This window comes from Kwoniella bestiolae, chromosome 3 (assembly GCF_000512585.2).
Source record: "Kwoniella bestiolae CBS 10118 chromosome 3, complete sequence".
Lineage (NCBI taxonomy): Eukaryota > Fungi > Basidiomycota > Tremellomycetes > Tremellales > Cryptococcaceae > Kwoniella > Kwoniella bestiolae.
Genome location: NC_089243.1, coordinates 1,336,041 through 1,363,538, shown reverse-complemented (window position 1 = coordinate 1,363,538; position 27,498 = coordinate 1,336,041). Strand labels below are relative to the sequence as shown.

Sequence of the window (27,498 nt, the reverse complement as noted above, 5' to 3'; positions counted from 1 at the left end):
GGTGATATTGCTTTTGCTTGTAAATAATGCCTTCATGATGAAATGTATAATAGACTTGACTACGATCATTGAAATGCATACCCCATGTATGCGACTTGAACATGAATCAACAATTCCATATCTGTATGTAAGGGTATCCAATGATTCGAATATCTAAATCTACTTCTACTTGTACGTCTACCTCTATATTTCCGCTACCTCAAAATAGCCTGCACCCGCTCATCATCCCCCAATTTCCCCTTCCTCATCAACTCCCTAGATTCCCTAGCGGGTCTCTGCACCGACGGACCCCCTTCACTAGTCGATATGGACGCCATGACCTTCCTAGTGATATCTTCAACTACGTCCAATTTGTACAATGCCTCAGGACATTCTTCAAGTATATGGAGGATCATTAAACTTGTTAGGGAGGTTGGTGGGTAATCCGTGGAAGCTAGGAAAGTTTGGACGATACTTTCGATGGAGGTGGGGTCGGAGTGGCCTAGACCGGATATTATACGTGATATCGAGGTGTTGTAGTTCTCTGTGTGCGAAGTACATGAAAGTCAGCGGGTAATTCTAGTGTACGGGACATGACTTTCTCTACGACAGGAAGACGAAGGGATATTATGAGTGAACAACAACTCACCATTTCTTCCAGCCGTAAACGCCTCTTCTACCAGCTCTACGATCTGCGCCTTTGCACCCGCACCTATATTCTTGCCTGCGCTCTTACATACAGCAGCGAGAGCGTTGGCCATGGAAGGAGCAATCTCATTATCGCCCGCTCGGATACCTCCTATCAACTCTGTGATCAATGGGTCGACACGGGGCTGATGGAGGAGAACACATAGTCAGCTACCATTTTAAACATGGATACTAGAGAAAGTTACTGAGGAGAGGAAGACGCTAGACCCACCTGATGTTTCATCAATGCACCCAAACCGGCAGCAGCACGATTCCGTACCGACACGGCGGCAGGATCCGAAGCGGATTTGACGAATGTTCGAGTAAGTTGAGGATGGAAAGGTTTGACCAGTTGAGGTACCTCCTCGAGCAAGACGGTGAGAGTGAGTAATCTAGTCATTTCCACAACAGCCATCAGCCAACGATCCTATTTATTGGAATTCACAGAGGTGGGGAAGTCAACTCACATGGCAGATTTGATCTGAGGAGCGATAGCTTGACCCGAAATCACACGAATCAACGGACCAGTCAATTGGATAATGTAAGGCTTGATAGCAGCCTCAGTAGTACGCTGTACCAATTCTCCAATACCCAATGCAGCTTGTTCTCTCTGTTCCTGCGTTCCGCTCAACACACCAGCAAGTAATATGGGCACGATAGACTGAACACCCTTGGGTCTCGAGAATCCAGGAACGGTTCGACCGGGCGCTCCGGACGATTCGATACTTCTTCTGAGGGGTACCACCAGATCTTCCAATTCATCTTTATCAACAGTCTTGACAAAGTGTTCTAATGCCTTCCAAGCAGCCACGACCACTTCTTCCGTAGAATCGTCAAATAAGGTAATGAGGATTCGAATCCAATCGACTCGGTACTCGGTCGTATCGGCTTCGTTGACTTGACACATCGTTCCGAAGACATCACACGCCGTAGCTCTCCTAACCGGGTTATGGTCTTTAGCCCATCCAATCAAGAGCATCTCCAATAAGTGAATACCATCGGAATCTTCCACTGAAGCAAGTAGCGATTCGATAGCCGAGTTGAGTTCGCCAATGATCTCTTCGTCTTTCTCTTTTTCGAGCGATTTGACCAAAGCGCCGAGAACGGTATCGAGACGTTTGTTGAGAGCTGATCCGGCGACTTTGACGAGTTGACCGAGAGCTCGAGCATTGAAGGCAGTGATGGGTTGGGCGATAAGTGTCGGGATGAGAACAGGGAACACGCTGTTGGCTCGTACCTGTTGACGATCGTCATGTCAGCTTCCACAAAGATCTCATTCATCAGCTGACTTACGCTCATGACCTCTTGTAAAGCCTTCAAAGCAGTCTCCGAAGTTTCTCCAGGGTTTCTCATAGCCTCCAACAACGTAGGGATGGTCTGATCGATAGCCTTGGCACCCATGTAATGCTGCATGGCGTCGAACGTCCTTGCAGCGGCAGTCCTGACAGAAGGTTCCGCATCGACAAGAGCGGTCCTGACGGAAGATATGATGGTATCTTCGTGATCTTGGATGACTTCCTTGCTGGTAGCAGCCATAACATCTGCGAAAGCCAAACAAGCACCTTCCTTGCTTCGAGCGTCGGGCGATGAGATAGCCTTTTGCAAGATAGGAATGATTTCTCCGAAGATCCGCTCTCCGTTCTTTCGACAAAGCTCTCCGAGTGTTCGTGAGGCGGTCTGCAATGAAGAAAGGTTAGCTAATATTCAGAAGGCCAGGGCCGTTCACCCACCTCTTGTTGATCGACTTCGGGACTTCCCAAAAGCGACATGATGATTTGCATGAGCACGGGTAAGATTTCCCTGGTCGTTCGAGGGGTATCTATGGGGGGAAGGATTAGCGACGTGATTCACGGCATAAGCAGGGGACTTACTCTGAACAAGAGCTTTCCAGATATGGATGGAAGCTTGTCTGACGATAGATACAGCATCCTGTCGAACAATGTACAGCGTAGCCAATACTCTGTCTCTCCTCTCTTGACCGAGAGCTTCGAGAAGTGCTTTCCTGGCAGCGTCGGCGGAATGTGCAGGAGCTTCGTCCTCTTCCAGCTCGACTTTTCCACTGATACCGGTAACTCGGTAGAGCAATTCTCCAGTAAGTGAGATGGACGATTGCTATTGATATTACCATATCAGCATCATCCTACTGATGTGCGATACACGAGGACTCACTCTGATTCGCCATGAAACATCGATCATACCCTTCTCCAACTCCGGCAACAACAGGTCGATAGCTTTGGAAGCGTAGTTCGCAATGATCATCTTACCAGCCCGCATAGATGCTTCTCGTACTGCAATCACCACAAGACTATCAGTAATGACCCCCCCAAAAAAGAGTGAAAAGGATGACTCACCATATTCGGAATCATCAGCCAAACCATTCAGGATAGGAGGAATGACTCTTCCAAGATGAGGAGCAAATCGATGACCGAACGTAGCTGGCAAGTACACCAACAGAGAGATGAAACCTTCCCTAACATATGGTCTTGGACTGGCAGTATTGGTGATAATCTCCGGTAAGAGTCCTTCCAGCTTCTCCATACCCAAACCAGAAAGGACTTCCGATAAACCTTGAGCGGCACCTTGTCTGTCCACACCGCTCGTATCCGATCGAAGAGTCTGCAGTAACTCGTTAACGAGATTGGGGAAGTTGGTTTCACCCAATCTCTCGACCAAGGTACCCAAAGATTTCGCAGCAGTCGCTCTGGCTTCTGGAACCGGGTCAACAAGAACTTCGTGAACCAAAGGCATAAGCTCGTTCAAGTATGGTACCAAATCCCGTGTCTCGGTGAGAGAGGCCATATTACCAACGATCTGAGCGGCTTTTCGCTTCGTTTCGGAAGATCGTTGTCGCAATCCTCGATCGATGATGGGCATGACCAGAGCAAGCGAAGGAGCATCGAGATAATGCTCGAAGGTGGTCTTGAGCAGAGTTGACAATGCAGTGTTGGTCTTGGCAGTAGGATCGGCAAGAGCTTTCATCAAGGTGTTTTGGATGGACTTGACTTCCGGGTTGTTGAGGACTTCACCGAATCGTTTCAGACTGGTATTGGCAGCTGATTTGACTTGAGCATGTGAATCGTTGACAACTCCAGTAAGGTGAGGGATGATTGTAGGTAGCGAGAGGGAAAGCTGTCGAGGAGCACAGAACGCCATTGCACTGCAGAAAAGGTTGTTAGCTCTCAAGGAACGCTCATGGCCCATTCGACTGCGAGCTCACCCTAATAGCTCAATTGCACCCTTTTTGATTCTCCATTGCTTCTCCTCCAAAGCATCAAGCAGAGTAGGCAACATCAATTTGACACAATGACCTGAGATCTTTGACATGATGATCTTAGAGGCATCTTGGGTAGCCTCTCTAACATCGCTATTACTATCACCGAAGAGAGCAAGTAGTTGCGGTACAAGCCTATACGATGTCGTCAGCTTATGATTCCTAAGCAAACTCGACATTCCGAAACTCACTCAATGATATACGGCTCTGAAATCAGGAAAAAATCTCATTAGCGGAATGATCATCGTAGACCGAACAACTACTCACCAAAGATCTTTCCAAGCGTAGCAGTGAATGTCCTATCATCACCATTCCCATCAGCTTCACCCAAAATCCACGAAAAAAGCGCCAACTCACTCATAAGCGAACAAAGCCCCTTGTCTACCCTGATAAGCACTCTTATCCTCCCCAGCCTCCTTGAGCTTGTCCATAAGATCGTAATCCTTCAGACTCTGTAATCCTCTACCCTTGACGATACCCGCAAGACCGTAGGCTGCACCTCGTCTGCCAGCGTATTTGGCTCCGGTGGTCAAGGTTGAGAATAACCCATCGACGAGATATTCCACTTCCTCTTCTGACATTCCAGCTACCAAAGGTGGTAAACAGTCCGCTACTGCTGATTGGACCAATTCAGAAGGTGTGTTGAGCGCATCAACCAGTCGGTCGACAACTTTCGGAATTCGAGGGTCGGTAGGATCAAGATGCCTTGCCAATCTACCGAAGAGCTATTTCACACAATATCAGTACGACCAGGTAGAGAAGAGTCGGAGACCAACATACAATGACGACAGCTTCCTTGATATAATCATCCGTTTCCGAACTTGGAGTAGCTGAACCTAGATAATCTTCAAATCGCTTCATCAAGCCCGTCACAGCTTCGCCACCGTGTATGTCAATAATAGCAATAGCAGCATTGAGCATTGTCCGTCTGACTTCAGAATGTCGATCACCAAGGGGCTCTTTGTTGATCAAGAATTCGAAGATAGGAGATATGAGAGGGGTAGAAAGGAGAGGAGCAAGTTTCTCAAGCGCAGTGGCGATAGCTACTCTTGCTTCCCATGGATCAGATCTGTTAACAGTCTCGGGAATGACCATACCCTATAGTCGAAGTGTCAGCATTCAGCTGCATAAGCGATCTTACTAAACTTACAAATCGGTCATACTCTGGTACTAGCAATTTGGCTTTCTCAACGTAAAGCTCCTGTAAGCCTTGTACCGTTGGCTCAACCAAAGAGGGATGCTGTTCAGCACCTTCAGCCAGCGCTCTAGCACATCCGAGTCGAACAGCAGCACTTCCGTGACCTGGTTTTGACCAAGTCAGCTACTGATCGTCACGCGACTTCCCTACAGCTAGCTCACTGAGATATCGAAGCAACGACTCTAGATAAGATTCAGGCAAATCAAGACCGTTATCTTCCCAGATATGTAAGGCGAGATTGGCGTTCTGCTCATCATCATCATGTATGGCGATCCAAAGCTCCTCAGAGTAATCGAGCTCGGTCAAATCGACAGGCTAGCAGAAACGAACATTGAAGATCAGGGATCAGCATCGTCCGCCTTGCAACCCCAAACAACAAGCTTCACTCACTTGTAGAGCTTGCAAAGCAGCATTTCTGACATTCGAGTCTTTCGACAAAGTACCAGCGATCGTCTCAGAGATCTCAGCATGCGTAGCAACATCTTTGACGGCTGCACCGAGATCCGAGAGAGCCGAAACGGCATCTTTGGACAGTTTGGAGTAGGTGCCGATGACGTGCAAGAGGTCCCGAATGGTTTGTAGTCGAGGATAAGCATCGTTGGTGACTGGTAGAGCGATCAGCATGACTAGGTGATGAAGACAAGGAGAGGGGTACTAACATTCACCAACACAGGCAGCAATGATATTGATTACCTATTGATCCTGTCAGCTCGTCCCATTGTCTTCAGCTTGGTCTAGCTCACCAAAGTAAGTTGTTCTTGCGCTTCATCACTCTGGGGAGATTCCGTTCCAACGCCGCCTTTCGACACCACTTGGGTCAATAGCAAGCTAGTCAAGGAGTATGTAGTACTGTCGAGCGGAGTTTGCTCCGCAAGGAAATGAAGTTGATGCAGTATACGCGTGACAAGCTCTGGAGGGACATCAGCTCACGAGCTACGACATGCCAGCAGCTGACTCACCTCCGACTGGTTCTTCCAGATAATCATCCGCTATCAGAGGAGCCTCATGACTCCTCAAGATGGCAGCAGCAAGCATCCTCCTAGTCTCACCTAATCGTTCAGCAGCGAGTGTGCTCAAATTCTGCACAATCATCAGCTGAAATGGCTCTTCAGACATAGGTATGACAACTTACAATGAACACCTCAAATGCTCTACCATCCACCAAGAAATTTCCAGCGCTGAACACACTGGCCAACAGAAGTTTCGCCATTTCATCCACATGTCTGCTCGTCCCTTCCGACAAGCTATTGGTAAGAGACGCAACAAGTTCGACTCCCCTCTTGAGCTGTCCCTGTACTTTAGCGATTTGACTTCTCACTTCAGCTTCTTTGGCAAGTTGAGCGTTGACGGCTGCTTGATCCTGCTTTGAGAGTTTCCCACCTATCTGGGTGGACTTCTTCTTGGCTAGCGAATCTCGGATCTCCTGCTCCCATTTCTCGGTGGCATAGTCCTTTCGATTCTTATTCTCGGGTCCAGAATCTTTCTTCTGGTTGAGAACTGTAATCCCAAGTTAGCTACAAACCGCCGAAAGGACCATCTGGTTGATAGGAGCTTACCATCCACGAATAGCTGATCTGCAGGAGTCGCCCAAATCCCTCTTTCTTGCAAACCTATGAAATCTAGAGTCGAGGGATCGAGGTCTTCTCTCAGCCTGTCCAGAACAGCGGTAACATAGATCGATGGTGCGATGAACGCCAAAGTGGTGACCGCATGATAAGCAGCTTCCGCCAGTCGTGGATCCTATCAAACATTGTCAGCGACCATTCCAGCTCATTGGAGGGGTAAACTCACTTCAGGCGGTGTACCAGCAGCATCCCACAGATTCTTCAGTATCCTATCTTTCTCATCGACAGCTATCGCAGCGGGATCAAGACCCAACCCTTGTACCAAGCTGATCCATGAGATCTGAGCTTCAGGGCTGATCTCAGGATGATGAGCCAAGACGAGATAATCTACCGCCAAATCTTGCAATACGCATTTCTCTGCTTCAGGAGAAGATATAAACAAGGCCGAAAGTAGTCGACCGATATCCCTTGATTTTGATGTGACAGTATCGTCATCTTCGGCAGACACCTTCAGTTTCGATGCTGCCTTTCGTTCATCGTGCGACTTCAACCATGATTTCAGGGCTTCTCTGAAGATACGGCTGACTTGCTTGGAGTTTGTCTTGATCAAGGAGGATATCACTGAAAGCGTATCTCGTCGAATGGATTTCGATTTGGATTCAAAAGCAAGGTGAATGAACGTAAGACCGATCGCCACCCTATACTTATAATCAGCTGAGCTTTTGTGACATAAATGGTGCAGCTTACCTGGCGGCACCAGTATTGACCTTAGTCACTGAAGAGCGGACTATACTTTCCAAAGATCTAAGAAGCCACCTTTCATCGTCTTCTGAGGGTAATTTGATATGTACTTTATCGTTGAGCATGAAAGAAGGTTTAGGTGAAGTAGCCAAGACACCTTCTAAAGCTGAACTTCCTGTCAATTTGACAGCGGCTGGCATACCACTCAAAGGTCCCATAGCCAACGCTAGAGCGACGTAACCTTCTAGGAATCCGCCGGCATTGGCCGGCAAGCATGTTGATGCAGCTTTCAAGTTGACCTCCAAGGCGGGCGCAAGGAGACCTATCAACTTCTCTCCCTCGACGGAGAATTGCTGACCAGAAGATTTCACTCTCCAGATAGCTTCTCCCACAGCTGTAGACAATCCTCTTCGAGTAGGGATCTTGGTCGAGTTGAGCTCTTTCACTAAAGCTGAGCTGGCGGCGGTTGATACATCTTTGTTCGACGTTAGAAGATGAGCCAAATGAGGTGTGAGAGCTGCATTGAGAGCATGGAAAGCAGGCTCATTGCCCTCCTTCGCTACCAGACCAGGTAAGATGTCAACGACAGTCGAAGATACGGTGTCGGACGGTGTGAGGTCAGCAGCCATGGTGAAGAGGATCGCTCGATGTTCGGGACTTGCTGTCTTGCCTGTCTTGGGTAAGGCAAGGATATCGGTGGCGATCTTAGCCTGAGTCTTCTCGTCATTGCACCGCTTGAGGATAGCTCGCATGAGAATAACGGATTTGGCTCGGGTTTCGGCGTTCGAGGATTTGGACGATGATAGGGTGGAAGGGACGAGTTTGGCAGGAAGGATTGGCGATATGTCGTGAGGGCAGGTGTTGAGCAGATCGGCGGTGACTGACAGAGTGCCGTTTCAGCTGAGTAAACATAAGGAAAGATCCGTCTAGCTTACGTTCAAGAGCATGTTCTGGCGATCTCAACAGCATCTTCTCGGCAGCCGGTATCAGTTTTTCTACTAATATCTCGTAGGTCACAAATTGACTCAAGAACTCAGACAAAACGGCCTGTATAGGGGATCAGCTTTGTCAGGCTATGTATATCAACGTGCGACTTACAGAAGCATGACGTGAAGTAGCAGTCTTGGATCCTAGTATATTGGTGGAGTAATAGGTGATGATTGCGTCCTGATAAGCTAAAGGTTAGCTCTGATCACTGCGAGTCTTTGACAGACCAGCTTACCTTCTCCTGCTCGACGATTTCCCTTCCATCTCTTGAATCGCCTTCCTTCCCTTTTCCAGCAGGTCTAAGTCTCAGAGATACACCGATGACATGCGATATAAGGACTGCTAAACGGGAAGGTGCCGAAGTTGATCGAGTCACAAGAGAGTGCAGTATAGTAGGAAGAGCAGATCGCAACTATATAGTCAACTAGTCAGTGGGGTACTACCGATGACGAGGTTGAGGCTTGTACTTACTTCCCTCAACACTCTCCAAGTCCTTATTCCAGACTTCTTACGCATCCGTTCTACTCTCTTGGCGTAACTCATCTTATCCTCCGCCAGCCTCATCGCATCCAACACCAGTGCTAAGCTCAATAAGAGGTCTTGACCTTGGGCCGATGCAATAAAGGTTTCTGCCGGTCCTCGAGAAGCGCCAAGAACGGATAGGAGTGATAGGGTGAGGAAAAGGTAGGAGAATAGAGTTCGAGGAGGGATGCTGATGTCTGCACTTAGCAGGATCCTCTATTTAAATCGATGAGTGATTCAGCACTTACACCTTGGATGGGTTCGCTGCTTTCTCGACTTCCATTGATGTCCACTTGACAAGCTTATCACCAAGCTTCAGCTTTCCTTCCGCTCCTTCCGCGAGCTTTTCATCCCTTTCTACTAGTTCCTGTAGTATCGTGACCACATCGTCAATATGATCAGTGTCGGTGAGAAGTGGGATGCAGAATAGGATTGATGTCATAACAGCAGGTACTTGAGAAGGTGGAGGAGCTACACAGTCGAACAGTAAATGAGCTTCCAGGTGAGAACAATCCGCAGGAGACGAAGCTTACATTGGTCCGAAACATATAGGTATCTCGTTATGAAAGCTCTCCTCCTCTTCTTGCTTCTATCCATCAAGGACAATCTCAACTTTGGTCCTATCGCTTCCCAATCCACCTCCACCTCCCTTTTGCCCAAAACATCACTCCGGGCATCATCATCAACCTCATCGTCATCTTCATCTCCATCATGCTCCGCTGCACCATTAGGTTTTCCATTTCCATTGACGGAAGTTTCCGAACCTGACTCATAAGCTTCTCCAGCGTCGGTTCCGTCATTTTTCTCGAGCCATGATCCGACCTTGTTTTGAGCGGACATGCCGCGCTGGGCCTGTAGCTTTTTATGGGTATTCTTGGGAGGCGGAATGTTGGTGGATCGCTGCTGTCGTGAAGAAAGGAGAGAAAGAATATACTAAGGGTACAAGTCGATGAAATACCTGGTAAGATGTGTTTTTTGTTTTTGAGATTGTTAGATGTGGATGACTTTGATGTTCACTTCCATGTCTTTCATGTCTTTCAGGATAAACTTCATTCGTTGACGATTCGATATCAAACAGATGTGGAGACTCCACTCGGATCCGAGATGATGGTTTGTTTATTTCAGCTCTCCATTTTGCACTGCTGATTTCATAAAACGAGTTCATCGCTTACGATGGGTCTTAACGCCGACAGGTGTCTTTCCGTCTGGTTGTGCGAGTGCCACATTCATTTATCCGGTATGCACTTCCCCTTTATCCCGTTATGGCGCTGTGTGTTGTGAATGTAAGTTGATGGTGCATGGCATCGTCCGTTGATGGACGCATGCTTGCTTTGGTCCTTGCCAGCTAGTCCGACAGGTTTTGTTGAAATCATCAAATCTCACTACCTAGGTCTTGCTTCTTCATCCATCAAAAATAGGTCGATAAAGTAAGTCACATATAGCATTCACATCACTCCTAGACACTGCACATACTCATATAACCGCCTTGTTCAGATGCCTACCCGATTCTCCAACACCCGAAAGCACAGAGGTCACGTCTCAGCCGGTCACGGTCGTGTAGGAAAACACAGGAAGCATCCAGGTGGTAGAGGTCTTGCTGGTGGTCAACACCACCACAGAACTAACTTCGACAAGGTTAGTAGGAAGTCTATTCTTGGATCGAGTCGGTGGGAATTGGATTTCAAGGAGAGGGAGAAGGAGGATGTCTGGGGATGAACTTCGGGAATATGGTGTATAGATCAGAGAAAGGTTAGGATGGATATCGCTGGGACATGGAGATCAGAATGTTGGATCACAAGGATTGAGAGATGTAGAAGGTCGTTGCGGATATAGTGAAAGAGGGGGATCGCTCTTAGAAGATGAAGCAACTATCATCAGTACCGAGCACGAAATGCTGACTCGTCTATCCTCTCATTTAGTACCACCCTGGTTACTTCGGTAAAGTTGGTATGAGACACTACCATCTCCTCAAAAACCACTACTACAAGCCCACAATCAACCTCGACAAAGTGAGTGTCACAATTCTCAGAAGCCCAAACGCGGTCAATCGGACGAGTGATGGAAACTGACAAAACACTCTTGTGATCAATAGCTCATCTCCCTCCCCGAAGCCAAGGTTGATGCTCCTTCCGGTACCGTCCCAGTGATTGACCTTGTCCACCTTGGTAAATTCAAGCTCGTAAGTTTTGTTTTCGTCTTCCCTGCCATTTCTCGCCATATGCTCGCACAGTGACATCAGGTCATGCAATCGATACTGACCTCATATGTTACACTGCAGCTCGGTAAAGGACGAGTCAACCAACCCTTCATCGTCAAGACCCGATTCGTTTCCAAGTTGGCCGAAGAGAAGATCAAGGAAGCTGGAGGTGTTGTCAAGCTCGTTGCTTAAATGGGTTTTTCGCATTGGATCTAGATTTAGGGACGTGGATGTTGCAGCCAAGGCATGCAATGTGTACATGATAACGATCATGGAGCTGGGTTGATCCATCGCTCTGAGTACGGACATGGCCTGCCCATAAGGTAAAAAAGGCGGCAAGAGGATGAAGATGGTGATTGCAAGTTGAGGGGTTGGCTCGCCGGGGGATTGCAATTGAAGAGGGGACGAGGGGATAGGGGTCCAGGCCGTTCGATGAGACTGGGTCGACCTGGGGGGGGAGGAAGTCAAACCCAATTACCTGCTCTGATACCACTCGAATATACCTATCGCTTCCCACAGATCGCTAAAATGAAGGGTATCACTCACATTGTCCACGCCTACTGATCTACAATAAGCTTGTTTACTCCTTCAAGGAACCGTTTCTCGTCAAGTACACCTTCTCCATATATGGCTTTTGGGTGTCACTGCACCTGGCCTACGATCTACAAACTGTACCATATACCCATCAGCTCATGCCGCTAAAGTGCATTGAAATAACACACTAATGACATGCCTCATCAGATCCTCCATGCTTCCCGAGCAATCTCTCTTTATATTCCCTCTTCGTCCTAGTTTCTTCAACCTTCTTCCCATCCTCGTTAAACTGCTTCGTACTCCTCATCAACCTCTTCAGGAAAGTCTCATTGGGTGTCATCATAAACTTCTTCGAACTACCTCGTACGCTGTACTCCTCACTGGAATCGTCCCGTAGATCAATGAGTTCTACCCCCGCTAGAGACTCTGTTACTCCCGAAGGAAGGGTACGACCCGAAGGAAGTGTGCGACCGGAAGGAAGGGCGCGAAATGACAAGCCACTCTCCGGACGATCACTCCAGGTATCGTCCCTCTCACTAACCCCATCCCAGGTCGATCCCGCCCTAGATCCATACTCACTACAACTAATCCTCCACGCCTCCCTCCTCTCCCTGGTTCTCGCCGCATTACGTTCCCCCACAAACTCCCAGAACGTATTGGTTGGTAAACCCGGATCAAGGTATTTCGAGCGATCTTCCGGATCCCGCGTCGTTCGGAGGACAATTACTTTTCTCTTCTTCTCTTTGGGCTCGGGCTTGGGCTTGAGCTTGTGGTATGGGTGATATCGTTTGATTGCGGTTGGTTTCTCTTCGTTCTCTTTGGGTTTGGGGGGTTGCGAGGATGATGGTGGTTCGGGATGATGCGAGTTGTCGATTGGAAGGCTGGGACATGGAAATAGAGGATGATATCGTTTTTCTTTGTGCCCATTGTGATCTCGCATGGGATTGAGGTGTAGGTGAAGATCAGGTTTGATAGGTTTCCAGTCAATTGCCAGAGAGGCAAGGTCTGATGATAGGTCGTCTTCGAAGTTTAGGTCGAGGGGGGGGAGAGGGGCTGATGTAGGATGAGAGGTAGAGAGGAAATCTGGCGCGATTGAGCTTGAACGAGTGTCGAGAAGAGATAGTGGAGTATGGAGGATAGATATATCGTCATCAAGATCCATCAATTCAGGAGAAGTTGGCGGTGTTAGTGGGACCATCGGGGCGTCTGCTTGAAGATACAAGTCGAAAGTAGGAAGGGAAGATACAAGATGGCGAGGATGGAATCTACAATCTCAAGAGAAAGGACAAGAGGGAGAAGGGACAGTGTCAGATAGTGGCGATGACATGAACAAAGAATCTAGAGAAGAATGAACCATGAAAGAAGACGAATCAAGTAGGGCCGTGCGCACAGCACGAAGTCTCCCACCAAGTTTACAGTTGATCCTGTGTTACTGAAATACCTGCCCCCATAACGGATGCTTATATCCAAAGACGGAACCCAGACTGCTTTGCACAGAACTGCACGAACATGAACGATCTGACAACTACAACTCTTCGCCTCCTTCGCAGCTTCTCAGTCGATTCGATCTACAGTGCATAGGACTCAATCCGCTGACTGAATTTTAGGCGATCCGCTAGCAGAGAGAAGACTGACGAGATCATGGAATACACATGATTGCAGGATCCTTAGCTGAACGTACGGGTTTAGATAACATACTAATGTGCGGTGGACGTCACTAACGAGCTACTAGAACAATAAGGATCCAGAACCTCTTCCCCGCGAAAAATATCCCCAGATTTTACCCTATCTTACATCACCCTCAATACCTCTATATCATCTAATCCAGAAGGCAGAGCCGAGCGTCATTCCTCAATAACTCAGATCGATCTGTGCTCGTCTGGTGTCGTCCCGAATCCGAATGAAAGATAGGCCGAATCCCAACAACTAAGTCCGGGGGCGTATCGTCCATCCAACCCAGATCCTCCTGTCCCTCCTCTTTCCTCAGGGAAATCAGCTCTTCCTCTGATTCCAGCGACACCCAAAGATCCAACGAAGGAGATGGAACACGAGGTCCCATTTCCAAATCCACCGTCGGATCGATAGTCACCGGACCTACCGCTCTGAAAATCCGATAACTCATCAAGGTCATACCCCTCTTGATGGCCGCTCGTACTTGCGCGGTCTTCTCGTTCGCTAGCACTTGTTCTCTTGTGAGTGCGACTTTGCCATGAAGATAGGGGGGATATCTCTTGCTCTTGTTTGATGTACCCGCGTGGGTGAGGGTCAGGTGTGGCGGTCGAGCAGGAAGAATGCTGAGGGGTGGCGGCGGTGGTTTTCTAGGTACGACTATAGGATTTCGGATTAATGGAGTAGCTCGAAAGTGAGGAAGGTTCAAAGGCACAGTACGGGAATGAGGAAGGAGCAGAGCCATCGGGGGATGTGATGACTGTGAGGGTCGTTGATACCCCCGTTGGATGGCCCCACTGAGAGGCCGTATCGGTCGACCGAGAGGAATAAGGTTCGCTCCTGTGGCGAGCGTACGACCAAGCGTAGCGGGTGTCGAGATGTTGGGAGCTGGTATCGACATGTAGAAGAAGGTTATTAGTGCAAGTCGATGAAGATCAATGGTATATGACGTACTTTGAGAACAGCTCTCTTGGCCGTCGCATTGGGCTGTAAAGTTGATAACTTCTTAGTCGAAGGCGGGAGAAGTGCCGCCGACCAAATCTCGGAGGGAATACAGCTTAAGTTGAGATTTTGCAGGATGATCCGATCAAAGGGCATGGTATTCGTGTAATCAATCGGATCGTCGGGAGTGCAAGTTTGGGATGGTTGATCGAGGAAACGAGGGTCAATCATGGATTTTCGAGGGGTCATACAGCCGTCTAAGAAGCTTTGAAATGTGGAGGGAGGATAGGTGATTTGTGAAGAGGAAGGAGGAACGGTGTCGAGAACTTCTTCATCTGTGTCCATGTCCTCACCATTTAGATCCGAAGAGTTGATATAGGAAGTAAGAAGGGGTATCGCCGGTCCGTTCATGATGTAGGTATCGATCAACTCGAAGTGCTGTCAAGGGTACCTAAGGGTTTCAGAAGAACAAGAGTACGGGATGAAATTGGAGAAAGACATTTGTACAGGTATGAGAAAGGAAATACTGAGATTGACTGTGATTATTAATATACACTTGAATGACAACCACCACACTGAAGGCATTGACCCGCTTGCCTGATGTTCTCGTATCGCGATTCACCAGCTTGAACCTTGGCAGATCGTTCACAAGTCACTGAATACATATCTCATCAAGTGCTATGAAGTGACTATACATAATTCAACGTATCAAACTCGATATCAATGTGGATGGAAGTTGATAGGATCTGAAAGTGATTTGAAATTCGCTTTGGCAACTCTCACACCTTCAGTTCCCTTCTCAAACGCTTCATCTCCCTATAGGCCAGTGTATTAGCTTTCTTATCATGAACCTTGTTGTCAAGGTATTCCTCCAATGTCAATCCCCTTCGAAAAGCACCAGCTTGTTGACTGCTATCCTGTCTTCTCTTGGTACGCTTATTCTTCTTTTTCAGTGGACCGGAAGTTGGTGTCCCTGTTATGACCGGTACGTCGTCGGGCTTATTCGGGTCGGGCTGGTTGACTATGGTTTTAGATGCAACATTTCGCATTGAGGGTAGTGGCGAGAGCGGCGGCGAAGGTGGAAAAGGGATGAAATCCTGCTCTTCGACTTCTTTTAGTGAAAGATCCGCCGTGTAGTCCAATGGAGGTGATTCTGATGAAGATAGAGAGTCGAGAGTTGTTGGAAGGTGATCAGACCTGGGGGTGCTCTTAGTGGGATCAGGATCGATTTTGTTGGATATGTTTGAGAAAAGGTGGGGGGGAGTATCTCGAACGAATGAGGGAGGCTCATCAGACAGGGTCTCGACGTTGATCATCAAGGGTGCATTTCTCGAGACTACTGTTAGAAGAAATGATAGCGCACCAATAAGGTTATTTAAGATGCGTGATTGATGTGGTAAGATGTAATTGTTGACTCACCCTCAGGGGTCCCTTCAGACCCCTCAGACTTGGTCAAAAAATCCCGCTTTCTCCTCATTGCCTCCGTACTTTCCATAGCAGCCTTTTTCAGCCTTTTCAACTTATCCTCAGATGATACTTGCACTATTGTAGCGCCCCTTCTTCCAACGCTGTGCCACTCCATCCTGTCTCCTTCGGGTATATGACAGCCATATGGTCTTCCTTGCCCAAGGACCGTTTCGTTCTCGGGTGATCCGAATCCGGAAGTGAAAGATTTGAAGTAACTGGGATAGACCATACTTGCAAGGACCGAATGATCAACCGGCAAAGAGGGCGATGTCTGACTGCTCCATGTGGGGAAGCTGGGATAACCGAATGATGGGAAGCAATCGTAGGTGCATATTGGTAAAATCGGCGGAATGAAGTACGGGTGATCCATCTAACCAAGATTCAATGAGACGGAGTGGCTGTGACTCAAGACTGGCGATACAGTTTCGAGTAGGAATGACCAAAATCATATCAAGACAAATAAGAGATGTCATTGGGACATCCACAAAGTTGTTTCTGGTTTGTTCACATGTTAAATGTATTAGTAAGGGTTCATGGATACGCACGAGCCCACGGCATACACACGGACCTCCAGACTGAGAAGTGAACAAGGAGACGAGGTCAAAGCGCGCTTACATCATTTTCTTCTGTTCCCATGGATCATCTACCGCTCTCTTACATGATACCAATGCATGAGGAATATACATTTGACTTGTATTGACATGAGACCCAAAGTAGTGTGACTTGATCATAATCTGCTACCACACCCAGTAATTGACCAATATCGATGAGGAATTCACCTAGTACACGTTCCAGCATACCTCGCATACCTCGCACCCTCTCCCTTCCTTTTCCGACACAAGTTTGACTTTTCCTACCATTTCAGGAATACATTCTATGACTCTGTTTTCCAACCGCTTCAACTCGTCTTCAATGGTCATTTCCTCTTTGAGGACTATATAACGGTCAATTCCACAAAACTCCCAGGTGGTGGCCTTTCTTCGACGATTCATCTCTGCCAGCTCATTGATTCGGGCGGCATTTCTGAGTCTAGCATTCTTCTCGACCACAAGTGAGCGTCGGATGATCTTGTTTATCCTTGAAATCCAGCTTTCAGGACTATATGTACCATAAGGGGCTGAGAGGAATTCGACCCTGTTCAGTGTTCCCAGAACGGGTATAACGTCGTCATAGACATGATGAGCCGCAATTTCGGGCAATGCTGAATCGCTCTGAAAGCTGAGATCACCTATACGACCTCGATAGAGGAAATCTGATGCGGGAGAGTCGTACGTCCAGCAGAAGAATCGAGGGTGACAGATGGAAGCTATACGAGAGACAGCGATGGGGAACAGTTATGGATCAAGACATGGAGCGTTGACGATGGACAGTCGATCAAGATTTCGAAGAGCGTTCGAGCGCGAAGAATGGTTTCTTTCGATCGGATCAGATCGATGAGCTGACACATGACATCATCTTTCTCCTTACGACTGGATATGACTCGACATTAAGCGGCATCCCAAACAATAGGTGGGCAGAGGCTGTGGGCCCGAATTATGCAAGACTCACTCCATTGCGGTATCCGCACCCAAATCCAAGGCCATGCTTCGTATCCCAGCTAGAAAAGCGATCCTCGAATAGCTCCCGAAAGGCGACCTCTTAGATACCTTCTTGTGACTTCCCTCTAAAGCTCCGACCAACTTCCTCCCAGCATCCTGAATATGAGCATCACGTAAAGGTTTATCAAAGTTGAATATCGAAGCGTATAATATGGGTCCGACCGCTACACAAGTGTCCTACAGGTGGAGTCGGCCTCAGTGAGCTTTGGTGTATGACTGATTCGAAGATCTCCTCACCTTGTTCACCAGCATGAAATCAAGCTTGTTATCAAGGAAGTTACCGCTCATCCGAAGCAGTTCATGGGTCAGATTGCTGAATCCCACAATTGGGTTTGAAGGATGAATCATCTCCTGATTAGACCTTGATTGACTGGATATATTCCCGGGGACCCTTGTAATTTAACGAACAAGAATAAGCAGACAAAATGCATAGTTTGAAGGGATACAAGAAGCTGTATGGGTTCCATCCACGGACGCATATGAGTAATTAGTGGATGATTGTGTTTGTCATCATGTTGTTTTTATACAAGGCTTGTGCGATTAGGATGATGGAATGCTGATTGTGCACTTGTGGCGTGGCATGCTACAGTTCTATACTACTCTACAAACAACATCTGATTCCCATCGCTACACACAACAATTCGTGTATGATATGGTAGGGTAGGCGGTCTTGTCGCGCAACCACATCCTACCGATGTGTAGAGGCATGTCTTCTCATCAGACAAAACTAGACCGTGATGCTGTGCGAACAACGCGAAAGGATCCAGGACGAAGCGTCTGTCTTTGGCCTGCGCTCCTTTCGAAATCAATACTGTAAGCGAGAGGCTTACTGACAAACAGCGATATGACCCGTAAGAAGCCCACTGGTGTGCTGTGACTGGACTTTCGCCTTCAAAACTGTGAAAGGACCGAAGGCTTGAGTCCTCGTTCACTTGTAGACTAGACCATATATCACCCATGTCGGTGGTATGGTTCCACATTGTGACAACCGCCGTACATCCCATTTCGCAAGACCATAGACACGTTTCTACATCTCCTTGCAACCTAACGAGCAGTTAAATTTTGCACCGCCTCTTGTCATCATGGTTTCCCCCAATGCTTCCACAGGACCTGATGGCCAAAATTTCGTCCCTGACATTGCCATCTCAGTCAACACCACTTTCGAGTTTGACAACACCACTGGCCGCCTGTGGCGAAACGGCGGAAACGCCCACGGTCCGATTTACTCCATTGGCGTGGTACATGACGACCATGCGAAATGTGGTCTCAGCTGTGTGTTACCCCAAGAAGGAGATGTGGTCTCTCTAAATCTACCCCCCGGATTCGACATCGAGCTTACACAAGAGGAAATGACTTCCATGGATCCCCAGGCTGTCAGATCACTTATCGGGAAGACCGCCGAATCTCATTATCGCGCGACAGCTTACCATCTGGGCAGAATCAAAGCTCCGGAACCCGACGCACATGCGCCCTTCCAAGGTCTTCACCTGACGAATGTGGGAAAGTGGGCACGCAAGTGTCGAAGTTTGTCTGAGAAACATCACACATCATTGGTATCTCTAGATACCTTTAGATTGAACTATCCATCGGAAAAGCTGTACGACGATTGTTTCGCCCCGATGAAAGGCGACAAACTGGGATAAGCAGATAAACGAATCATGGAGAGGGGTGGACGAGGGTAGATATGTATTGGGCCAGAGCTCCTGAGATGTCCCACGGGTCTGTAGTGGATCTTACGGAGATACCTTCAAACTGGACTAGGAAGGCTGGAATACCCCGAATTGAGGTGACTGATGCGAACGCGAAGGACTCGGAGAGTGTTTCTCATATGGACAAGATGGAAATCTGCGGTAATTGGGTAATGCGCCATTCAGGGGGATCGAGCGAGGGGGGCGAATATCTGGAGGATACACACCCTTGATCTCCGTGCATCATTTCTGGCCTATGATTGACTTTCAATGCTATATAATCGTATGGTGCTGTCTGACGGCGTTCACCTAGACGATATGCAAAGAGGTATCGATGGGACGTCAATCTTTGATGGATCGACATAGCTGTTGAGGCCTAGACCGGGGTCTGTCTTCTTTCACCAGAAGGAAGAAGCGGATTGCTGTGCATTGAGGCTCTCCCTTCAGATGATCTCGATTTCATCGGAAATTGTTTGAACCTGTCTCGCAGATACAATAGAGCTTGAATCTTACCATTGTAGTGATACCAGGTTACGTCTTCTTGGTTGGTCATATAGCGTCATCCTATATATCATCAAGGGTTAACGGTTTCGCTGATCCTTCAGAGTAAAAGGAGTGCTGGGCCCAGAACCTGATGACCTTCGCCCTAGGTGCAGTCCTTCGATCAAGATACTGAGGCTATGCAGACACCCTTTGTAGTACGTTGCATGACGATACGTTGCTTCACCGAGGTTTACCCTCTCAAACATGGTATATATATGTATTTATATGACCCCCAGCTCCATGTTGTCTCCTTCGATATCACACCACGACCGCAGCATCGTTCGCTGATTGCAACCACAACTATCGTACTTCGTATCCGCTAATTTCGTCTCTGTACGCTCACACCCATGATGTCAGCGGGAAGCTCGGGACAAACACAGGATCGATTATTCAAGCCTCACCTGGCCACGTCAGTTGTCCTCACCGCATATTACGATCGGAAAACCGGAAATCTATGGGCACGCGGAACAAATCCGATAGCCCTGTTGCTTTCTCCGGCTACGCATCCGGATGCATCATCGTGCGACCTGAATTGCGTTGAAAGTACCGGGGGTTACCATATCCATCCCGGTTCCAGAGGTGGGGAACTTTCACCTCACCGAAACACAGCTCACTCAGAGCGTGTCCGACCGATCCCCAAAATATCAGCAAGACATGGTGACCAAGCTGGGCAACCTATATCAACACGCCATCGAGTTTCAGTACAGTCGAGTCAAGTTACCTGGCGCCGAGCCAAACTGTAAGAGTGATTCTAATGGGCATCAAGTATCATTTGTCTCCTTTAAAACCCACCAAGGTGGATTTCAGCCTTCAGATCTTTACAACGATTATGTCGCATGGTGGCATCCTGAGCTCCGACGAATCAACCTCAACCGAACGCACAGCGAGGCTGATCCGGACCATTGGAGAATTAAACTGGTCCTCCAAGAGACCAAACCAATCCCGGGCTCCAGTAATCGAGGTAAGCCCGACGTGAACGCCGCTTTTCCTGCCGAATGGACGTTCCAGACGAATGAGTGTTCGCATGCGCAACAAAGTGATGGCAATGAGAATTGTGACTTCTCTTTGGGTCTCCTGAACAATTCAGATCCATACAATTGGGGCCATGATAGCCACCAGGGTCAATGAGACATGGGTGTGGTGATGCGAGAGCTCTACGCGTGTGTAAACGAATTGCATGCATAGCAGTACTGAAGTAGTACTGAACCTGTTGAAGATGCGGACTTATGAACGGAGGCTGGTGCCCTGTACAGCACTAGAACACATGGACCAGCTGTGGCGTTATAATTGATTAGGATTTGTTGTAATCAATTCGTATCCAATTACGGTTCTGTTCCTGTTAGGCCGGGTTACAGGTATTTCACATTGCAATTCACAGTGGATGTTGTTTCGCCATTGTGTTTATGTGGGATTACTTATACAGAGATACATAAATGCACTTCATATTATATGTGCAGATAGACCAAGCAGTATGATATTACTGCTCATCACCACAACCTCCATAACCTTCTTGCTCTACCTTTATCATTTGACACTCAGAGCCCTCACTCCACTTCTCACCGAATCCAGCGAAACAAAACTCGATTTCCCGACAAGAGAATTGAGCGGTACGAGAGTAACCGTCCTACTTCTCTATCACATCGCACGAAGCACCCTCCGCAGAATAGGTATCGGATCGCCCCTTTCAGTAAATCATGATGGAACACAACATACCCTAGATAAAGTGGATTCATCACTCTCCATGCCTTTCCTCATCACCTCGTCAGATATCCAAACATACATTCAATGTATCTCCGCCACCCCTATCACCCACGACCAGATCCTCTCCAATCCATACCATCTACAACTACTCTTATCGGCCCTGACGGAACCCTCCATGCTGCTCCTCCTATCCAAGGTGAATTGCCCGATAGATCCAGTCGGTTCAGTCAATGTGAGAAACAGGTTCGAACTTCTCGATCCTTCTCTGTGCCAGAAATCACTAGAGGATAGTATACAAGGCAAGAAGGTGGATTTGGTGGCTAGATCAAGGCTGGATAAGGATGTCAAGAAAGTTAAGAGGGGTTGGGAATTCACTATTATCGTTGAACTCCTTTTCAAGGGAGAAGCGATATATAGGCAGGAATTCACGTCGCTCCAATTTCATAAACACCCGGTACCTCCTGGTGTGCATAACCGCTCTCAAGATATCGCAGTAGAACCAATAGGAGAGTTTAGCATAGGTGAGAAGGAACCCTCTACGTGGGCTAAGTTGTCGAAAGATTATAATCCGATACATACATCGGACATTGCAGCTAGGCTCCTAGGGTTCAGGAAGAAGATAGCGCACGGAAATCATGTGGTTGCTAAAGCTATTTACGAGTCATCCGACAAGCTACGTGCAATGGAGGTAGGGAAGGGAAAGAAGATCTGGATGGAAGTTGAGCTCAAGAGACCGATAACAATACCATCAGAATTGGAAATCAAGGTGTCCGATGGAGGATCAGAGAAGGGAAAGCAGTATATGGAGATATGGCTGAACGGAAAGGTCGCAACGAGTGTCACTTGTGGGATTTGAGAGGGTCTCGCTCACATGACCTTAAGAAGACAGATATGATGTGATGACGAGTGATTCCTAATGCAGCAGAGAAGGTATGTTATTGTAATATTCTCACGATGGATATGACTTCCAAATACAGCATTCATGCTCCCCGTTTTCATCCATATATTCTTCTTCCGATACTTGATGTATATCTTCTATAATTTACTCTTTTCAAATGCTCGATCGGTTCAAGCGATCTTGTAGACGAGTTTCTTTCCTGATACTTTTCCATCCTAAATGTAAGAGAGATTTGTCAGCGATCAGTCTTTGAGGCGCGACGATTCAGCCCAAGGAAAGGTCTCCATAACAGCAGTCACAGGAACAATCACATGCGGGTTGCGAAACGACTCACTTTCATGTGTTTGAACCCATCAGAAACGTCGTTCAGCCCGCCGGATCTCAGATCAACAGGGTTGGGCTTGATACCGTACTTAGTGATGAGTTCGGGGGTCTTGGCGAAGACATCTTCACCGAATTTACGATCTTCAGGTTTGGCAGGGATGATCATTGGTTTGGGTGCTACAGGGGTGAAGTTGAATTCCTGATGATTGGAATATGACTTGTTAGCCCGTAGGTTTTCGGGTTAAAGTTGTGATGTAGGATGGGAATGCAACTCACCCTACCGAACAAGGTGTACATCAAAGTCCAATCGATCTTAACTCCAGGGGCGTACTTCTTCTGATCCTCTTCACTTGGCGGCATGAGGATGAGGTTCAATTGTTTCGCCTTATCTCCCATCATCGCTACGGTCAACTTCCAAGTCTCACTTTCTGAGATGGTATCAAATGCGAAAGGGACACCTCCTCCGGTGATTTCCTTAGCTTTTGCGATGGCAGCGTCTTTATCGTGGTACGAGACAGCTTCGTCGGCACCGTACGATTTGATCAAGTCGAAGGAATGGGGTGAGCATACTCCGAGGACTTTGTACCCAAGTGCTTTGGCTAAGGGGATGGCGAAGAGGCCGACGGAGGAAGAGGCTCCGTTAATGATGTACTGTATGTCTCGTCAGCATATGACAACTATCATCTTATCGAACTAAGCACGGTGAGGTAATTCATATCACGCAAGGCGACTCACCCATGATCCTTCGGGTACCTTCTCAGGAGGGAAAGCGTGCTTTTGACTCTCTAGGATAGCCTGGAAGGTCAGATTCGCCCTTCAGCTGCAGATTCTGGCATAAACTTGGTCGAGATGTCAAGTAGCATTGAAAGAACTCACTTGACAAGCAGTTACCCAAGCTACTCCATATGTAGCAGCCTCCTCAGGTTTTAAGCCCTCGGGAATCTTAAAGCACATATCACTCTCAATCCTAGCGTACTCTGCATAACTTCCTCTGTCCTTATAGATACCTCCGTGTGTACATCCAGCAATCTTATCACCAACCTTCAAGGGTATCTTCAAGTTCTCTCCGAGCTTGACGATGGTTCCGGCAAAATCACAACCGTTGATGACGCCAGGTTCCGATTGTTTGTACGCATGTTTCCAGTCGGTAGGGTTCTGTCCAGTCCAATGCACGATCTCAGCAATCGACCGAGATTGCAGGGAAATGATACATCACTCACCTGAGCTGCGTAATCGACCTTGATCAATACCTCGTTGGAGTCAAGTTGAGGGACGGGAATCTCCTGGATGGAGATCCATCGTTCCTGCAACATGAGAAGTCATGTGTAAGTGGAATGTGGTAGTACGACGTGGTACCCTGAGGAGATTTACAACCCACCTTCTCTTGCTGGACGATCGCTTTCATAGTCTTGGGAATATCGTTTGTGGACATGGTGAGCTGTTTTATGTTCGTTTGTTTGTTTTGTTTATGGCAGTTCTGTCAACGACGCGGACGTGGTTTATATATGTTTGCTCGTATGAAAGGCAGTAATGATCGTGCTTATTCATTTGGTAAGAATACGGTAGTCGATGCGCTCATGCATGAGCTCATAGAGTGGAGGATTTGATGATCTGTCTTGAAATCATGAGCTCATAACCACATCCTCCACTTTCCGGATATTTCGGATCACACGGTCTCAGTCACCATTATGGGGCACGGTCAAAAGATCATGATAAAGAATGTTCTTTGGTCTCCGATTCAGCCTAATTAAATTCCCATTGATCAAACTCGTCGAAGACATTACTTAAGATACATAGTTCTTCGCCAAAACAATCTCATCTCAATTACCTTTGAGAAAAGCCCTTGTAAGCTCCTCGAAAGATTTATTCTTCCACCCATCAACCTCGACCTTCTCCTCCTTTGCCCAGGAGTTATCACCCCACTTGAGCTTGACACTGGCAGAAATGGCAGATACAAGATCGCCCATATCCTTCTCGTACTGTTCATCGGTATAATCCGTCACCTTCGTAGGTTTCCCATGGATCTTCGTGAGGACATCGATGATCTCTTGGCCTGTTGGTTGGAGATCGTATAGGGCAATGGTCTTTCCAGCTATGGCGGATGGTCGGAGAGAAAGTTGGGTAATGGCGTGTCCCAGATAAGCAAGCGATCTACAAGGATTATTAGTGCACGAACGATTTTTAGTACGTACGGAACGAGTGGTATACTCACGTGATCCTCAGAGGGTTCTTTAGCGCGTCATGGTAGACTTCAACGGTGTTTTCTTTCACGTCTGTCCCGGCGAATCTGTGCGCAAGACCCAAAACAGTATGATCAGTCTTTGTTGTCCCAATGAAACGTCAACGACGGTTCAGAGAGAGAGGAACACCCACTTGTACGCATAGAAGTAGTAATCAAACAACCCAACCCTAACATTTGTAATTGGTACGTTCATCTTCCCAGCTATGTCGGCAATCTCCTTCTTGAGTTGTAATGGCTTCAAAGCAGGGTATGAAAGTTCCTCTTCGGTGAAAGTGAATCCGAAGTCGGATGGTATGAACGTCTTGAGCTTTGACGAGCCCGCTAGTGCTTCGATCAGGTACTTTTGAGAATCAATTGCGGTCGCTCCCAAGGCAGAGCTACAGGTATAAATGATACTCCATGAGCAACAAGCAGTAAAGGTGATCTAAGTGCATATGATGGGTAAAGAAGTGAATCTGATCACCCACATGACAACTTCCAAATCCTTGACCGCCTCCCGATTCTTCTTCTCCCCTTTATCATCTAGCTGCACTGCTCTGAATGTGATTCCAAGGTCAGAAGGGATTTGGGAGGTGTTTGAAGACTCCCTGTGGAGAATCACCAGATCGATCTTATTGGATTTATGAGCTTCGATGAGGGGAGGTAAGAGGGCGGAACCGACGGTCCCGGTGAATCCTAGTAACCCGACGAGAACTGGTGACATTGTTATATGTTGGTTTGACTTGATATCTAAGTGATGATGAACAAACGTAGACGAATGAGCTTTGTTCCAAGTGAACAATTACAGAGAGGGTGAGAACCCAAGTTATATTAACATACAATATTTGAGTTGGAGGTGAGTGAATCTACGCAGACAGCTTGTCCGTCAGTCACTTGACGAGGTTCATGCAGCTTTATGCAAAAGCATTCGTAAGCATCGCATCCCTTTCACACGCGTTCAGTACTTACACCAATATGCAGGTGTGTCAAATGTGCATGCGTGAGTCACCTTGATCCTCCCGCTACTGATGACGCCAGCTTCGACATCTCGTGACCTCCCTCAGATCTACAGTGGAGTGGACTGCCGCAAGCAATGTAGTGCGTAGGATATCAACAAATACATGAACGATCGTCTAGATGTATACATATATTCATATATTCATATATTCATATATGGCTATATCTGGGCTTATAATCATCGGCCCTACAACTTGGCCTTCCAATCACCCACGAACTCCTCCAAACTCTTAGTCTGCCAATCCTTGAATTCGGGCAAGTTTCTCTCGGGACCCCAGTTGTCATCTCCCCATTTAGCTTTGATAGCAGACAAGATGGCCCCCACCCCAGGAACCTTGATACCTTCTTGGTATTCCTTCTCTGTGAACTGGGTGATCTGGGGCTTGGATCCGTTCAACTTAGTCAGTACATCTATGAGCTCCTGCCCGGTGGGTTGATAGTCGTATACCTGATAGGTCTGGCCAGCGAGGGAGTCGGGGAAGAGGAGGAGTTGGGCGGTGGCGTAGCCTAGGAAGGGGATTGAGCTGTAGGATAGAGGTGGGAAAGTCAGCATTCTATCGTACTATGGTACTATGATTCATATTCCTGCGTAATAAGACAAGGATTCGGGACACTCACGTAATTCTCAGAGGGTTCTTCAAGGAGTTTCTAAATTCCTGAACGACATTCGTCTGAAGATCAGTACCAGCAGCTCTACATCCAGTACAGCTCGTCAGCTCACATTCCACTGGACATATCGTGTAAGGTATGGGAGATGGTAAAGGGGACTCACCTAAACTTGAAGACGTATACATCGAACGCTCCTACTCGCACATGAGTTAAGGGGACCCCCTTCTCCTCAGCATGCTTGACGACCTCCTCCTTGACTCCGATGATGGTCAATCCTGGTGCTTCAAGCTCCTTGGGGGTCCAGTTGGTCCCGAAGTCGGAATGCACGAACGACTTGAGGGTGGGCGATCCTTCAAGAGCGTCGACGAGGTATGTCTGAGCTTTGAGGGCTTCGCCCGACACGGTTGATCTGACATTGACATCAGCACGGGCAGATGGACAGCGAGGTGAACAGGACGGAAGACTTACAAGACGACTTCCAAGCCTTCCACAGCTTTCTTGTTAAGGTCCTTCCCATTCTCACTCAGATCGATCAACCTCTTGTCAATCCCCTCGGGAATCTTTGAGAGGTCCGATCCCTCTCTGTGGAGGATGATCAATTTGATCTTACCTTGTTCGTTAAATTCAAGGAGGTGAGGTAAGATCGATGATCCGACTAGACCGGTGAAGCCTAGGAATCCAATGACGGTGGGGGAAGACATTTTTGTTGGTGTTTGTAGTTACTGAATAGAGTTGTAGGCGTATATGCGAGTAGGGGGATAGTTGGGATGTTTGGTTGTTGGGGAGAGGGGGGAGATGTTCTATGCATCTTGATATTTATTTATACCTTAACCACCACCTATAACGCAACAAGTCACAACATCGATCACATCACTCTTCATCATATTTTGTTCTTTTCGTATGGCTCGCCTCGGTCTCCGGATACCTTTGCATCACATCATATCTCATCAGATCCACTTTCTCGAACCGCTGCTTATCAATCATCAGTCCTACCCGATGTCGTCTTACTTAAGCAATTACGTTAAAAACAAGGGTCAATCGATCGTTCCGGCTCAGACTCAGGCACGGGAAGTTGTGAAGATGGGAATGTGGGAATATGTGATTTTTCGATTTTTGAGTGAGGTAGTCACCACTTGACTTG

The 27,498-nt window shown here is 47.6% G+C and overlaps 12 protein-coding genes across 12 annotated transcripts; 4 read left to right on the top strand and 8 right to left on the bottom strand.

The window, feature by feature from the left end:
• Nucleotides 1-194: 194 nt before the first annotated feature.
• Nucleotides 195-9,790, bottom strand: I302_105184 (uncharacterized protein; the record flags this gene model as incomplete). The annotated part of the gene is made up of 30 exons (XM_019195051.1): nt 195-523; nt 629-812; nt 899-1,058; nt 1,134-1,903; nt 1,960-2,343; nt 2,397-2,485; nt 2,538-2,778; nt 2,836-2,954; nt 3,018-3,823; nt 3,884-4,072; nt 4,129-4,144; nt 4,205-4,236; nt 4,295-4,662; nt 4,718-5,035; nt 5,088-5,239; nt 5,297-5,450; nt 5,526-5,740; nt 5,795-5,828; nt 5,879-6,045; nt 6,095-6,215; nt 6,268-6,632; nt 6,692-6,875; nt 6,927-7,398; nt 7,448-8,321; nt 8,377-8,488; nt 8,540-8,608; nt 8,664-8,840; nt 8,900-9,140; nt 9,199-9,421; nt 9,484-9,790. The coding sequence occupies 30 exons, from the start codon at nt 9,788-9,790 to the stop codon at nt 195-197; spliced, it is 7,872 nt and encodes a 2,623-aa protein (XP_019042764.1).
• Nucleotides 9,791-10,444: 654 nt separating this feature from the next.
• Nucleotides 10,445-11,339, top strand: I302_105183 (60S ribosomal protein uL15; the record flags this gene model as incomplete). The annotated part of the gene is made up of 4 exons (XM_019195050.1): nt 10,445-10,585; nt 10,870-10,959; nt 11,043-11,129; nt 11,229-11,339. The coding sequence occupies 4 exons, from the start codon at nt 10,445-10,447 to the stop codon at nt 11,337-11,339; spliced, it is 429 nt and encodes a 142-aa protein (XP_019042763.1).
• Nucleotides 11,340-11,868: 529 nt separating this feature from the next.
• I302_105182 (uncharacterized protein) lies at nt 11,869-12,879 on the bottom strand (the record flags this gene model as incomplete). The annotated part of the gene is made up of 1 exon (XM_019195049.1): nt 11,869-12,879. The coding sequence occupies one exon, from the start codon at nt 12,877-12,879 to the stop codon at nt 11,869-11,871; it is 1,011 nt and encodes a 336-aa protein (XP_019042762.1).
• Nucleotides 12,880-13,500: 621 nt separating this feature from the next.
• I302_105181 (uncharacterized protein) lies at nt 13,501-14,250 on the bottom strand (the record flags this gene model as incomplete). Its single annotated transcript, XM_019195048.1, has 1 exon — nt 13,501-14,250. One exon carries the CDS (start codon nt 14,248-14,250, stop codon nt 13,501-13,503), a length of 750 nt encoding a protein of 249 aa, XP_019042761.1.
• Nucleotides 14,251-15,070: 820 nt separating this feature from the next.
• I302_105180 (uncharacterized protein) lies at nt 15,071-15,987 on the bottom strand (the record flags this gene model as incomplete). The annotated part of the gene is made up of 2 exons (XM_019195047.1): nt 15,071-15,630; nt 15,711-15,987. 2 exons carry the CDS (start codon nt 15,985-15,987, stop codon nt 15,071-15,073), a joined length of 837 nt encoding a protein of 278 aa, XP_019042760.1.
• Nucleotides 15,988-16,537: 550 nt separating this feature from the next.
• On the bottom strand, nt 16,538-17,644 carry I302_105179 (uncharacterized protein; the record flags this gene model as incomplete). The annotated part of the gene is made up of 4 exons (XM_019195046.1): nt 16,538-17,064; nt 17,202-17,227; nt 17,307-17,533; nt 17,594-17,644. The coding sequence occupies 4 exons, from the start codon at nt 17,642-17,644 to the stop codon at nt 16,538-16,540; spliced, it is 831 nt and encodes a 276-aa protein (XP_019042759.1).
• A 794-nt stretch (nt 17,645-18,438) lies between these two features.
• Nucleotides 18,439-18,999, top strand: I302_105178 (uncharacterized protein; the record flags this gene model as incomplete). The annotated part of the gene is made up of 1 exon (XM_019195045.1): nt 18,439-18,999. One exon carries the CDS (start codon nt 18,439-18,441, stop codon nt 18,997-18,999), a length of 561 nt encoding a protein of 186 aa, XP_019042758.1.
• A 1,242-nt stretch (nt 19,000-20,241) lies between these two features.
• On the top strand, nt 20,242-20,715 carry I302_105177 (uncharacterized protein; the record flags this gene model as incomplete). The annotated part of the gene is made up of 1 exon (XM_065870031.1): nt 20,242-20,715. One exon carries the CDS (start codon nt 20,242-20,244, stop codon nt 20,713-20,715), a length of 474 nt encoding a protein of 157 aa, XP_065726103.1.
• Nucleotides 20,716-21,058: 343 nt separating this feature from the next.
• Nucleotides 21,059-22,144, top strand: I302_105176 (uncharacterized protein; the record flags this gene model as incomplete). Its single annotated transcript, XM_019195044.1, has 1 exon — nt 21,059-22,144. The coding sequence occupies one exon, from the start codon at nt 21,059-21,061 to the stop codon at nt 22,142-22,144; it is 1,086 nt and encodes a 361-aa protein (XP_019042757.1).
• Nucleotides 22,145-22,356: 212 nt separating this feature from the next.
• I302_105175 (uncharacterized protein) lies at nt 22,357-23,942 on the bottom strand (the record flags this gene model as incomplete). The annotated part of the gene is made up of 7 exons (XM_019195043.1): nt 22,357-22,401; nt 22,521-22,709; nt 22,787-23,161; nt 23,246-23,305; nt 23,387-23,665; nt 23,731-23,814; nt 23,889-23,942. The coding sequence occupies 7 exons, from the start codon at nt 23,940-23,942 to the stop codon at nt 22,357-22,359; spliced, it is 1,086 nt and encodes a 361-aa protein (XP_019042756.1).
• A 388-nt stretch (nt 23,943-24,330) lies between these two features.
• Nucleotides 24,331-25,455, bottom strand: I302_105174 (uncharacterized protein; the record flags this gene model as incomplete). Its single annotated transcript, XM_019195042.1, has 4 exons — nt 24,331-24,661; nt 24,723-24,797; nt 24,884-25,129; nt 25,220-25,455. 4 exons carry the CDS (start codon nt 25,453-25,455, stop codon nt 24,331-24,333), a joined length of 888 nt encoding a protein of 295 aa, XP_019042755.1.
• A 480-nt stretch (nt 25,456-25,935) lies between these two features.
• Nucleotides 25,936-27,058, bottom strand: I302_105173 (uncharacterized protein; the record flags this gene model as incomplete). The annotated part of the gene is made up of 4 exons (XM_019195041.1): nt 25,936-26,272; nt 26,367-26,441; nt 26,521-26,766; nt 26,826-27,058. 4 exons carry the CDS (start codon nt 27,056-27,058, stop codon nt 25,936-25,938), a joined length of 891 nt encoding a protein of 296 aa, XP_019042754.1.
• Nucleotides 27,059-27,498: the final 440 nt, after the last annotated feature.